This window comes from Neofelis nebulosa, chromosome 4 (assembly GCF_028018385.1).
Source record: "Neofelis nebulosa isolate mNeoNeb1 chromosome 4, mNeoNeb1.pri, whole genome shotgun sequence".
Taxonomy (NCBI): domain Eukaryota; kingdom Metazoa; phylum Chordata; class Mammalia; order Carnivora; family Felidae; genus Neofelis; species Neofelis nebulosa.
In genome coordinates, this window is record NC_080785.1 from 58,027,023 (window position 1) to 58,041,309 (window position 14,287).

A 14,287-nucleotide genomic window follows, 5' to 3' on the forward strand; every position below is an offset into this window, starting at 1 on the left:
CAACTTTCATTTAAATAATTGTCTTGGAGATGTCTTCAATTAGTTGTATTTGTTTAATTTGATTGCTTAAGTAAATCTGGTTATAATTTTATCCATATTGTGATTCATGAGTCATTCTCAAAATAATCCTCTTTATTGATTTGAAGTCATTAAAATCTTTGACCAAAAAGATTGAAAAAAAAAGTCAATCAGGATGGATTCCATTGATAATCAAGTTACTACACTGACAGATCACTGAGATTATTCAGATTGAGTCTGCCTGCACACTACCTACATGTGGATGACATCACATAGCAATAAAGAAACATCTCTGGCCAAGAGGAGTGATATAAACCTAATGAGTCTTATGAGAGTATCAGGAGAACCAAGAAACAAAGGGTACAGTCATGGCCATGGAGCCCACATGAAATATTAAAGGATTACTTGAATAAAATAAAAGGGACAAGAAGGCTAGATTCTGAGATTATTCCTGATGTTATCGCACTATTTACTGAATTTCATCCCAAGCTACCATGACAAAATATATCAGCTAATGAATGGAAAAAGGAAGACTATGAACAGATGCCTCTATTCACTGTCATATCCGAATAGTATCCCACAGTTTCTATGACACTTAACCACAGCAAATTTGGACTTAATGGTATACTTAAACACCTACAGCAAGAACTAGCTAAAGAGTTAAAAATGAACTTAAAGGTAAAAAGGAGGCATAGTAGTCTATTGGAAAGAGAATAAAGAATGCAATTAGTTGGATAATTTATACTATCAATATTTTTAAGCCTTAACATAAGGTTATAGATACAATGAGAAAACATTTCAAACTATGTATGTAAAGGTACATATCAAGATGAAGTTTCAATAACATTGAAAACAAGTTTTCTCAGTGCTTTATGTGTAGTTTCCTAACACAATGTCCACTGTTCAGACATTAATTTTTATAAAGAAGGCTTAGTTCATTCTACATGCCAAAAATCTTGTTTCCTTGCCCCTGTTTTTCAAATAAGCTTAAACTTGATAGTTATACTTGGTAAGTCCTCCTGTTTTACTGTCCTTGATCTTTAGTTTTCTTCCTACTCATGTGTTTTTAAAATTTTCTCTTCTTTAATTTACATGTTTTTAAACTGCTTTTCCTTAAATTTTTGTTGTTGTTGTTTAGTAAAGCGATTTGTACTACACTCTTTTCCAAATGTCAATTTTCTGCTAAGAAGACCTGCTTCACATCATGTAGCAGTGGTGTGCTGGCAAATGTTTAACAGAAATAGCTGTAATTTGTAGCATTTGCTGAATTCCATGGTGAAAATATTCCCACCAAGGCCTATTTCAAGATACCAGTGTGATGTCACTGAACTCAGGATTGAGTAGAGATACACACACAATTAGCTCTCACAAGCCACTGAAAGCCAGCTCTAACATATCACTGATAGACTATTATTTTGTTTATTGATAACCAGGGAAAACTCTTCCTGATGATTATCTCCTTAATGATTTTTTTTTCTTGTATAAGAGTATGCTTCTTGAAAAATCATACACAGTTCTGTCATTATTTTACCCCCCAGCATGGGGCTTATTAGTTCAATTCTTCCATATTTTCCACAGAAATTCCAGTTCCTTATCTTATTCCATTCTACTGATCCAGCCTCATTATTTACTTTTATTCCACTCAAAGTAGCCTCTCCAGTGCCCAAAACAAACAAACCCAAAACAGAACCACCCACAATTCTAAGAAGTCTTAACGTCTTTATCTATGTATTTTTACTACAAGAGATAAATCCTTTCCTTTGGTTTTAGCTTGCCAAAATCTCATTTTTATTCAAGTCCAAGAAAGGTTAATATCTATTATAATATCTATTAAAATATTTCTCCATCCTCATAGTTAAAAACAAAGGGTCCTATATTATATTCCCAAAGTATTTTGTTTATATTGCTTTTACTTTTATTTGTATTAGAAGTTTTGGAAATAAAATATATGTCCAATAAAAGACTAATGAATGAAAGGGCAGATAAATGAATGCCATAACATGTTTGTTTCACCACTGAAAAGAAATGCTTTCTCTCTTTTATTGGTAATCAGAACCCTCTGAAGTATCTAGGTTTCCAGCTCACATTCCTTTTAACACCTTCTGAAAAGCCTAAAGACAAACAATATGTGAGATGTACACAATGGAGTTTTGAATTATCCAGATAACTTCTCCTTTATTTGGCATTTGCTAAAAAAGATAAACAAACAAAAAAATCCACCTATCACTTTGGCTCCATTTCTCATAAGCCTTGTAAATACAAGAAATGCAACATATCTACAATGGAAAGTATCTTCAAATATTATTTTCCAAAACATTTTTATTCTCTTTAGATTATTCATACATTCCCTTTCAGAGCATGGATATGTTTCATACTCTAAGAGAAAACCATGGAAAAAACATTGTTCTGTATTATCATACAGTGTCCCTGTATTCAATTCTCCCTTTCTCTACTCATGAATTCCAACAATTTAAGAGCTTACAGGCTTTGCCAGATTCACACCAATTCCCCAATGGAGTCAGTCATACATAATCTGAAGGATGAAAAGATGGCAACACTACTTCTTTATTCAAAATCTAAAGCAAACAAACCCCTGATGACCAGCTTGCACAATACCATCTCAAAAGTTCACCTCAGGGGTGGGTGTCAACACCTACTACAGTCAGTCCAAGTGACTTTTTCAGCATCTTTAGAGCAAAAAGTCACCTTGGGAAGACTATGAAAACACACAACCACTAAGTGTAGTCACTGTTTCTAATCCAAGTCAGATGAAAGCAGCTGAGGCTACTCGACAGGAGACAGCAGTTATTATGAAGAAGAGAAAGGAGAAAAAGAAAAGGAGAGAGAGAGGAAGACTGGAAGGGAAGGAAGGAAGGATGGATGGAAGGAAGGAAGGAAGGAAAGAGAAAGAAAGAAAGAAAGAAAGAAAGAAAGAAAGAAAGAAAGAAAGAAAGAAAGAAAGAAAGAAAGAAAGAAAGAAAGAAAAGGAAAGAGAGAAAGAAATAAGGGAGGGAAGAGGGGAGAGGGAGGGAAGAAGGGATAGAGAGAAGAAGAGGGAAAAAGGAAGGAAAAAAGGAATGGACGATGGAAGGAGCAAAAGCCAAACCTTAATAAGAGTTAATGAGATTTTAAAAAAAGCTATAATTGATACTTTGATAGAATTTTATGGTGACAGATAGTAGCTCCACTTGTGGTGAGCACAGCATAACATATAGAGAAGCTGAATCACTATGTTACACCCCTGCAACTAAGGTTAACATTGTTTGTCAACTGTACTCAAATAAGAAAACATTTTTTAAAAAGAAGAAAGAAAAAAATTGCCATAGACTCAAATATAAATGGTGAACCTTTAATACCAGAGGCTGTAGCATCATCCCAACAGCTTCCATGTCTACAGCAATTTGTTGTTGTTGTTTTTTTTAATCTAACAAGCTTAAAACTGTCATTTAGTCTGTTTTGACAGGTGGCCTTTTAATGGCCCTGTTTTCAACTTACTACCCAAGGCTCTTCCTCCTATATGTCCTCTCCTATCTTACCTGCCTGAAGGTTTTCAATGTTTTTGTTTTAGATTCCATAGGAATGCCAAGGGCTTAAGCTTTTCTCACCTTTTGGGGAAATTTCTTTCAGGGGAAGCAACCCAGGGTGCTGTTAATTGGCTTTGCATAACAGTAGGCAAATCTGGCCTCAAAGTAACTGTGCCATTGTTTGCTAGCCAGCACAAATGCAGAGTACCAAAATCAGTTTCTCTGAGAACCTCACAGATGTTTCTATTACTAATTCTAAAAATGATGTAACTATTTTCATAAGGATCACTGATGCCATTTCAAGCAACCGGATTCTTCTCATTTAGATAGTCACTTCTGTTTCTTGCAAACCCCAAGCTAGTGTTTTTAAGTGCTTCATTGAAGAAGTTCAAAAATATTCATCATACACTGATTAGATTGGTAAGTCTAAATTCTGAACTTTGCCAAGAAAAAGAAAAAAATGGATTTCTGGTAGGTCTTCAAAATCAGTTGCCTCAAGGAATTTTCTGTACCATGCTCAAATTAGCTTTAATCCAATAGTATATTATTTTGATTGACCTTGTGCCTACTTCTTTAAAGAAGAGCTAAAAGACATTTTGCTAATTAGATCACTTTCATCATAAAAATATTTAAAAAGAAAAATACCTATTTTGGTTGCATCACTCAGATAACTTAATTTTTTAAAAATCAAGTTTTTTGGTACCCATCTATATATTTACACTAAGATGCAGGCCAAGAGTTCCTGCTGATTTTATAATTCCTTTGGGTTATGTAATACATATTATTCTACTGATAATAAGTCATACGAAGCAGCATTTTGCTGTATTGACATGGCTTGGCCAAGAACAACAAGGAAAAGAAACAGCATTCAAAAAACTGGCAAAATGTTTATGAATTCTAATCCTCTGCACATGAATAAATACATCTGACAAAGTGCAGAGTCCTTCAAAAAGGCCCTTCTTGACCTTCCTAATTTGAGTTCAATTTCATGTTCAGTGTTGAGAAGCCAAAGTAGGTTCTGCCAATGTTTTAAGTTCAAGCTTTACTATATTTTGCTATTTGTAAAAGTGAAATCCCAGATAATAAGTTATAATTGCCCTATTAATCACTTGAAAAGGGAGTTTGGAGGGAAACTGGGATTTGAAATTGCAATAATTGGTAACTGAAAGATTTTTTAAAAAATTTTCTTACCTAGACTTTACTATGTGAAACCATTGTGAAAACTACATGTATGCACTTTTCAAAATGGTGAGGTACATGCAATATGCCTTATTATATATTGCTTTTTCGAAAAGAATGAAATCTAAAACTTCAATGCAGTCATGCTGTTAGTCATGATGACCTCTGAACTGAAAAATATATAGAAAGCCAGACCTTGGATTATAAATTATATTGTCAATGAAAGTGAGAAGAACTCTTTGTTTCTTAAGTTGTTTCAAGTATTATGTTTTCATTTCCTTTTTTCAAATGAATTATAATGCACAACACACATGTATTTTTCTTCCATTTTTCATTAAAAAAAAATCCTTCTTTCCCTAAGCTTTGTTCTTCTGCATACTGATAGACATGACACACCAAAATTTACCTTTCAAAGTTCAATACACCAAATCCATCTGTTTCCCTTAAAGAATCTTGTGGGAAATTTATAATTTCATTTATACTCTGAAGAATTCTCAATAGAAAAAGTACAGAAAACCAGAGATTATTTAAATTTGTTTTCCCTTAGCTCATAATACACAAATTTTAGATTGTGCTTATGCAATTAAAAATAACCAATGAAAAAAGACAAGGTAATATTTAAGGTATTATAATAACTAAATCAAATTTACTATAAGACATCCAGATATTACAGTTGATTAAAGAGTTAATATAGCTGAAAACAAGCATTTCAGTCATTGTTTACTGGAATTTTTAGTACCTATACATCCATATGGTCATGTTTAAGATTGACCAATGACATTTTTATCCTTTCCTCTATCTTAAGCCTGGTCTTTCTAAAAATGCAGAGAAAGGGTATAGAAAGGTTTGCGACTAGATCTCAAACTTTAAATTAGGGGACATTGTTCTAGTGTCACTAATTGCTATATGAAAACAATCTATTTGATCTCTAGGGATAGCTCGTATAATAAAATGCCCCAAGATATCCTATCCTGGTCAAAAGGTCCAGCAGTGGAAGGAAGGTACAAAACACAACCATTTAACTCCACACAATGGACTTCAATATGTTCTGAAACAGAGTCCTCTCTTAAAGAAAGAGACCACCAAAAAAAAAAAAAAAAATTATTCCATTCTCATTGGTAATCCTCCCTTGGAAGAATAAAGTAGGCCAAGTGTAGTGATTACCAGCACAAAGAAACAGAATTTCATTTGAATGGATGTGCTCAAAGAGAGCCAGTGAAATCCATAATTTCCTTTCACATAGTTGGAAAAATAGTTGGCTTTTGCAACTGGGTAACATTTCTTTCTAGGCAGGTCAATCATCCATGGAGCCACAATCCACAACCTACTGTGATTTTCTGCACATCTGGCATAAGCCTTTATAATGTAAATATTAAAACCAGTCTGCTTCTCTAAAATGTTTCCACATTTAAAATCAAATAAGTAAGCTGTGACTAAAGGTGAATATGCAAAATATGTTTTCTGGTAGGCATAGGGCAGCTCAACACTAACTGATAAACCTTTAATACAATAAACACCCAAACATTATTTTTGACATTATTTGTTCATAGGAAACTCAGAAAGACTAATATTTAGAAAATATTAGACACTCTGAACTATGTGTGATCTGAAATAACAATCTACTAATAAGAACACTAATCATTAGATAGCTACATCTTTTGGGTTATTGTCTTATCTAAAATTATACAATAGAGAAAAGACTTAAAGAGTGCTCAAGCTTTCTTTCTCATATTTTCCTTAAAATAAAAAAATGTACATATTTATCTCAATAAATATGGCACAATAATCAAGTTGAAGCACTACAGACTTATAAGATAATGATGACAATAAAACTTGCATGTTCAGCAGGCAGATGAGAAAATACTTTTTTCCCCTTCATAAATACTACAGGCAAAAGCTTAAGTTACTGTTAAAAGTAATATACATGACAGATTTAAAAAAATATTTTGTATATGTTTATTTCGTAAGTAGTCACATTGCAAGTTCATGAAAGAAAGTAAAACCTAAAACAGTCTTAACACTTGTAAACATTCACTATAAATAAAAAGAATTGGTAACATTAAGGAATATATATAAACTGAAATATTTGTTGACTTGCAATTAATTAGTTCAAAAGTTTGCCATAATCTGAAAGTGAACCTAAAGGTAATGTGATCTGATGTCTACAGAGTAATCAGAAAAATATGTTGCAATTTAGTCACATAATGTGAAAGAAAAAAAAAATCATGTTTGGCAATGCAAATTCAAGTTCAAAATTTGGATCTAATGCATTCTAGCTGCATGACTTTGAAAGGATTTCTCCAACCTGTTTGAGACTCATTATCACCATCTCTAAGATGGGAATAATATCTATCTCTTAGCCTAGAGAATTCATAAATAAACAGAAAAAGGTTGTCAAGGTTTTTAAAACTCCAGACCAAATGGTGATATAGGAGACTCCTAAATTTCCCATCATTCCATGGATGCATCAAATGTACATCTGTACATGGAACAATTCCCTCTGAGAGAAATCCAGAAACTAGCTGTGTGACTCCTATGCATTGACCAAATGAGAAAATACCCCATCAAAATGGGTAGGAAAGACTGAGATAATCCTTCACCATAAACCCCATGACCAACACAGCACCATACAATTGGGAGGGAACCCCCAAATCCCAGCTTTTCCTGAGAAATAAGTGGTTTGGACCACACATCCAAAACCCCAACTTTTAAGGCTCCCACCTATAGAATGGGGTCCCCAAACATGTAGCTCTGAATGCCAACAGGGCTTGTGTTTATGAGTCCCACAGGATACGGCAAACAAATAACATTTCTTAGGTGTGGGAGAAGAGCTATACCCCAAGGCTCAGCACAGAGAGAGCATGCAAAAAATCTCCCATCTCCCCATTTTTCTTGGAAATATCTTGACCACACACTTTATAAATTGCTACCTGAGGAATCTGATTTCTAATTAGCACACATCAATGTGCTGAGCGTGATTCTCCCTAGAGCCTAAAAATGCTGGTTAGGCATTTCTCCTGCCTTCTCCCTCTGGTTCCCTCCAACAATAAAACCAAGTAACCATTATCTCTCTGGAAGGAGTCTATTCACACATCTAGCACCCCAACTTTTATGGCTCTCACCCAAATAATGGGCCCCTAAATCATGTAGCTCTGAGAGCAAAGAGTACCTGTGTTCATGAGTCCCTGGGGACTACAGCAAACAAATAAGGAGTTTTTAAATAGGCATAGGAGCACTGCCCATCTCCACCCCCATGTCTATACACCCAGGCTCAGCACAGAGAGAACAGACAAAAATGTTCATTTCACAGTGTCTCCCTGGAAGGGGTTTGACTACACAATTTCCCAGCTGCTATCTATGGATCTAGCTTCTATTTAACCTAAATGTAGGTGCTGACTGTGATCCTCACCTTAGGGACAATGATAGATCTTGGCATATTGTCAACTAAGGGGAGCCACTAACAACAAAGAGTGTGGCTTGAACAATCACAAAGGCTTAAGAAGTAACAAGGAGCTTGGGCTGAGCTGATTGATGAAGTTCATCTCCTAGAAGAGACCATTCTGTCAAGACTAGGAGAGGTGGACGTTTTACCTCATGTGCAGAAACCAACAAAGAGAGTTAAAGAAAAGGAAGAAACAGGGGAATATATTATAAACAAAAGAAGACAAACTCGAGAAACTGATCTTAATGAAATGGAGATAAGATTTACCCCACAGAATATTCAAAATAACAGCTGTGAAGATGGTCACTGAAGTGAGGACAACAACACATGAACAAAGTGATCATAGAAGATCAACAGAAATATTCAAGAGCAGACTAGATCAAATGGAAGAAAAGATCAGTGAACTGAAAGACAGGGCAGTGAAATTCACCCAGTCAAAAAAGCAAAAAGTAAAAAAAAAGGATGCAAACAGTAAAGATAGCTTAAAGGACTTATGGGACACCATCAAGCAAATCAACATATACATTATAGGAGTTCCATAAGGAGAAGAGAAATGGCCAGAAAGCTTGTTTGAAGAAATAGTGGTTAAAAACTATCCCGGGGAGAGAAACAGACATTCAAATATAGAAATCCCAAGAGTATCAAATTAGATGGATGTAAAGAGATCAACACCAAGTCACATGAAGTTGTCAAAAGTTAAAAACAAAGAGAGACTCTTAAAAACAGCAAGAGAAAAGCAACTTGTCACAGATAGGGAGTCTCATTAAGATTATTAATGGATTTTTCAGCACAATACTTAATGACCAGAAAGAAGTTGGACGATATATTCAAATTGCAGTAAGAAAAAAACTGCTGATCAAGAATATTCTACCCAACAGAGCTGTCATTAAGAATTGAAAGACAGATACAAATTTACAATAAAAAACGGAAGTGTTCATCATCACTAGATTGCCCTTATAAGAGATGTTAAATTGAGTTCTTCAAAGCTGAAATGAAAGAATGCTAATTAGTAACCTAAAAACATATGAAAGTATAAAACTCACTGATACAGGCAAATACATAATTAAATTCAGAATACTCTAATATTATAATGACAGAGGGAAATCACTTAAAACTCAAGTGTAAAGGTTAAAAGAAAAAAGTATTAAAAATAGCTATAACTACAATAACTTGTTAAAGAATATACAATATAAAAAGCTATAAATTATGATATCAAAAACAATCATGGGAGGCGAGTTTAAAAATGTAGAGTTTCTGTATACATTAGAGTTAGGATGTTACCAGCTTAAAACACACAATTATACATATAAGATTTTTGCAAGCCTCATGGTAATGACAAAGCAAAAGCCTACAGAAGTATGCAAAAGAGAAAGAAAGAGAAATTAAAACATACCACTACAGGAAGTCATCAATTCACGAAGAAAGACAGTATGAAAAGAAGAAAGGAACTACAAAACTGCCAGAAAAAACAAGATGGCAAAAGGAAGCCTGCATAAATTTATGCAGTTAAATTTATTGGACTAAATTCTTTAATCAAAAAACACAGAGTGGCTGAATAATACAAAATAAGACCTAACTATATGCTACCTACGGGAGAATCACTTCAGTTTTAAGTACACAGAGATTGAAAATGAAGAGATAGGAAGATATTCCATGCCAATGAAAATGAGAAGAAAGCAGGGGTAGGTTTGCTTGTATCAGAAAACAAAAACAAAAACAAAAACAACTGTAAGGTAAAAACTGTAACATGAGAAAAAGAAGGTCATTATATGATGACAAAGGGGTCAATTCATCAAGAGTATATAACAATTGTCATATTTATGCACCCAACATAGAAGAAGTAAACTTATAAAGCACATATTAACAGATGTAAAGAAAGAAACAGACAAAAATACAATGATATTAGGGGACTTTAATACCCCACTCTCAATAATGGATAGATCAGCCAGACAGAAAACCAATATAGAAACAATAGACTTTATGTGTTAGACCATGTGGACCTAACAGACATATACAAAACATTTTATCCAATAGCAGCAGCAAATACATTCTTCTCAAGCACATATGGGACATTCTTTAGGACAAATCACGTATTAGGCCATAAAACCAGTCTTAACAAATTTTGAAAGACTGAAATCATCCCGCATTCCAAGTATATTGAAAACTCACAGATATGTGGTAATTTAACCACATGCTCCTGAACAACCAACGGGTCAAAGAAATCAAAAGAGAAATTTCAAAAAATCTTGAGACAAAAGAAAATGGAAACACAACACACCAAAACTTATGGGATGCAGCAAAAGTAGTTCTAAGAGGGATATTTACAGTGACAAATGATTACATCAATAAAAAAAAGGAAGATCTCAACAGACAACCTATCTTTATAGGTTGTGATAAATTACATTGTGATACATTACATTAACAAAATGAAAGATAAAAGTCATATGATCATCTCAATACATTCATACAAAGCATTTGACAAAATTCAACATCCTTTCATGATTAAAAATGCTCAACAAATTTAGAATAGAAGCAGCATACCTGAACATAATAAATGGTATATATAACAAGCCCACAGCTAACACCATACTCTAGGATCAAGAAAAGACAAGGATGCCCACTTTTGCTACTTTTATTCAACATAGTAACTACAATCTACAACATAGTAAAAGCAAATAAGCAAGAAAAATAAATAAAAGGCATCCAAATTGGAAAAGAAGAAGTAAAATTGTCTCTACTCAGAGATAACACAATAAGTATGGAAACCCCTAAATATTCCACCATAAAACTATTAGAATTAATAAATTCAGTAAAGTTGCAGGATGCAAATCAACATTAAAAAATCAGATTTTATATAGTAACAATGAACTATCTGAAGAAGAAATACAACAATCCCATTTGCAATGGCATCACAAACAATAAAACACTCAGAGATAAATGTATCCAAGGAAAGGTGTATACACCAAAAACTGTAAGATATTGATGAAAGAAATTGAAGAAGACACAAATAAATGGAAAGATATCCCACGCTCATGGGTAAGAGTTAATATTATTAAAATGTTCATACTGCTCAAAGCAATCTATGGATTCAATGAAACCCTTATCAAAAGGCATTTTTTACAATAGAAAAAAACAATCCTAAAACTCATATGAAATCACAAAGACCCCAGAGAGATGAAGAAATCTTGAGAAAGAATAATAATGCTGGAGTCACTATACTTCTTGATTTCGAGTATACTGTAAGTAATCAATGCTACTAGCATTAGAAACACATACACAGATTAATGGAACAGAAGAGAGGGCCCAAAGTAAACTCATGCACATGTGGTAAATTAATCTGTAACTAAATATCTGGGAATATACAATGGGGAAGGAGTAGTCTCTTCAATATATGGTATTGGTAAAACTGAACAGCCATACACAGAAGAGTAAAACTGGACCCCTATCTTATATCATACACAAAAATAAATTTAAAATGGATTAAAAACTTAAATGCAAGATTTGAAGCCATAAACTCTTAGGGGAAAACTTAGGGGATAATCTCCTTGACATTGGCCTTGGTAATGTTTTTTTTGGATCTGACACCAAAAGTAAAGGCAACAAAAGGAAGCCAATGAACAAACAAACAGATGGTGTGACTACACCAAGCTTAAAAGCTTTTGCTCAGCAAGGGTAAATAAAATGAAAAGGTAACCTAAGGAATGGGAGAAAATATTTGCAAACCATGTGTCCAATAAGAGGTTAATATCTAAAATATACAAAGAACTCATACAAGTCAATAGCAAAAAAACCCAAAAAACAAAAAACAAAGGCAAAACCCCAAATAAATCAATTAAAATGGGCAGAGAATCTAATTAGATGTTTTTTCCAAAGAAGACATATAAATAAATGGCCAACATGTATATGAAGAGGTGCTCAATATCACTAATCATCAGGAAAATGCAAATCAAAACCACAATGAGATATTACCTCATGCATTAACAAAGAGAAAAGAGATAAATGCTGGTGAGGATGTGGAGAGCAGGTAAGCTTTGTGCACTGTTTTTGGGAAGGTATGATGTATAGCCACTATGGAAAACAGTAGGAGATTCCTCAAGAAACTAAAACTACCACATGATCCAGCAAACTCACTTCTGGGTATACAACCAAAGGAAACAAAATCACTACCTTGAAGAGATATCTGTACTCCAATGTTTACTGCAGAATTATTTATGATAGTCAAGGTACAAAAACAACCTAAAAGTCCATCAACAGATAAGTGGAAAAATGTGGCATTTATATCTGCATATGATAGAATATTATTTAATTTTTTAAAAAGAAGATAATTTGTCATTTTTGACAAAATGGTTAAAACTGGAGGGCATTATACTAGGTGAAATAAATTGGACATAGAAAAAAATATTGTATGGTATCACTTATGTAGACCTCCCCCCGCAAAAAAAAAACAGTAGTTGAACTCATAGAGTCAGAGAATAGTGGTTGCCAGGGGCCAGAGGGATGGGGAGAACAGGCAGAGTTTAGTAAATGGTTTTAAACTTTCAGTTACAAAATGAATAAGGAATGAGGATCTAATGTATTAGATGATGACTATAGTTCATAATAATGTATTATATAATTAAAATTTGTTAAGAAAGTAGAACTTCAGTGTTCTCACCAAACAAACAAAACCAGAAAGTAAGTATGTGAGGTAATGAATGTGCTGAATTAATTTCATGGAGGGAATCATTTCATAATGTATACATATATCAAATCATCACACTGTATACTTTATTTTTTTTGAAGTAATAGTACTTGCCTTTTAATTTTTTTTTTAATGTTTATTTATTTTTGAGAGAGAGAGAGACAGAGCATGAACGGGGGAGGGGCAGAGAGAGAGGGAGACACAGAATCTGAAACAGGCTCCAGGCTCTGAGCCATCAGCCCAGAGCGCGATGCGGGGCTTGAACTCACGGACCGCGAGATAGCGACCTGAGGTGAAGTGGGACGCCCAACCGACTGAGCCACCCAGGCGCCCCCACACTGTATACTTTAAATGTATTACAGTTTTGTTTGCCAATTATATCTCAATAAAGCTGAAAAATTTTTAAGAAGCTTTATTTTCTCACTTGAACTGACACAATCCTATGGAAAATTTCAAGAGAAATTTTCTTTATTTCTTTTTCAGTATTTCACTGCGTATTTAGTTGTGTCAGTATACAAAGCATTTCTCTTCCCAAGGGTTATTTGTAGTTATAAAAAAATTTTTTAATGTTTATTTATTTTTGAGAGAGAGAGAGAGAGAGAGAGAGACAGAGACAGACAGAGCATGAGTGGGGGAGGGGCAGAGAGAGAGGGAGACACAGAACCCAAAATAGCTCCAGGCTCTGAGCTGTCAGCACAGAGCCCAATGTGGGGCTCAAACCCACAAACCATGAGATCACGACCTGAGCCGAAGTTGGACGCTCAACCGACTGAGCCACTCAGGCATCCCTATTTTTTACTTATTTATTAAGCTTGCAAATAATCTGATTGAGGGAAGGGCTATGTGGATTAACTGGACAAAAATTATACCATATAACAAGAGTACATGTAAACTTCTGAAAGCTTACCTTCTTTCTTAAAATTGTAAGAGCAACATTGCACTTTCTGATTACATGAGATTAAAAAAAAATTAAAATTATGTATGCATGATTTCCTAGTCCTTTACCCCTACCCTACTATACTTTTAATGATTTTTACCTCATTTCCTAGAAGGGCATTTACACAGGCTTCTGAGGCATCGCAGATGGCTGTGAGATCATGTCCTCCTTCTAGAGCCAACACCACATGTCCATCAGCCAATGTCATCAATTGCTTCGTCAAATGACCAAAGCCTACCATAACACAAACAACATTTCAGAGTATTAAATCAAAAGAGAATATTACTAGAATCTAGTATTGATTGAGCATTTATTCTGTGTGTCTCCTTTCTCAGCACTTTCCATGGACTAACTCATTTAATACTTATAATAATTTGATAAAATAGGTGCTATTATTATCTATATTTTATATATGAGGGAACCAAAATCCAAGATCCAACAGCTAAGAAGTACCACAACCAAAATTTACAGCAATCAGTCTGGTTGCTCACCAGAGCACAGTACTG

The 14,287-nt window shown here is 34.1% G+C and overlaps 1 protein-coding gene across 11 annotated transcripts in view; it reads right to left on the reverse strand.

The window, feature by feature from the left end:
- The window catches only part of HDAC9 (histone deacetylase 9), a 938,649-nt gene that overhangs the window by 67,025 nt on the left and 857,337 nt on the right, over positions 1-14,287 (reverse strand). For all 11 annotated transcript variants that reach the window (XR_009260421.1, XM_058724883.1, XM_058724881.1 and 8 more), the window contains one exon: positions 13,882-14,015. Coding sequence is in view for 10 of the 11 variants with exons in the window: in XM_058724883.1 (XP_058580866.1) it covers positions 13,882-14,015 (134 nt within the window). In the remaining variant the exon portion in view is untranslated. The remainder of the gene's footprint in view (positions 1-13,881; positions 14,016-14,287) is intronic.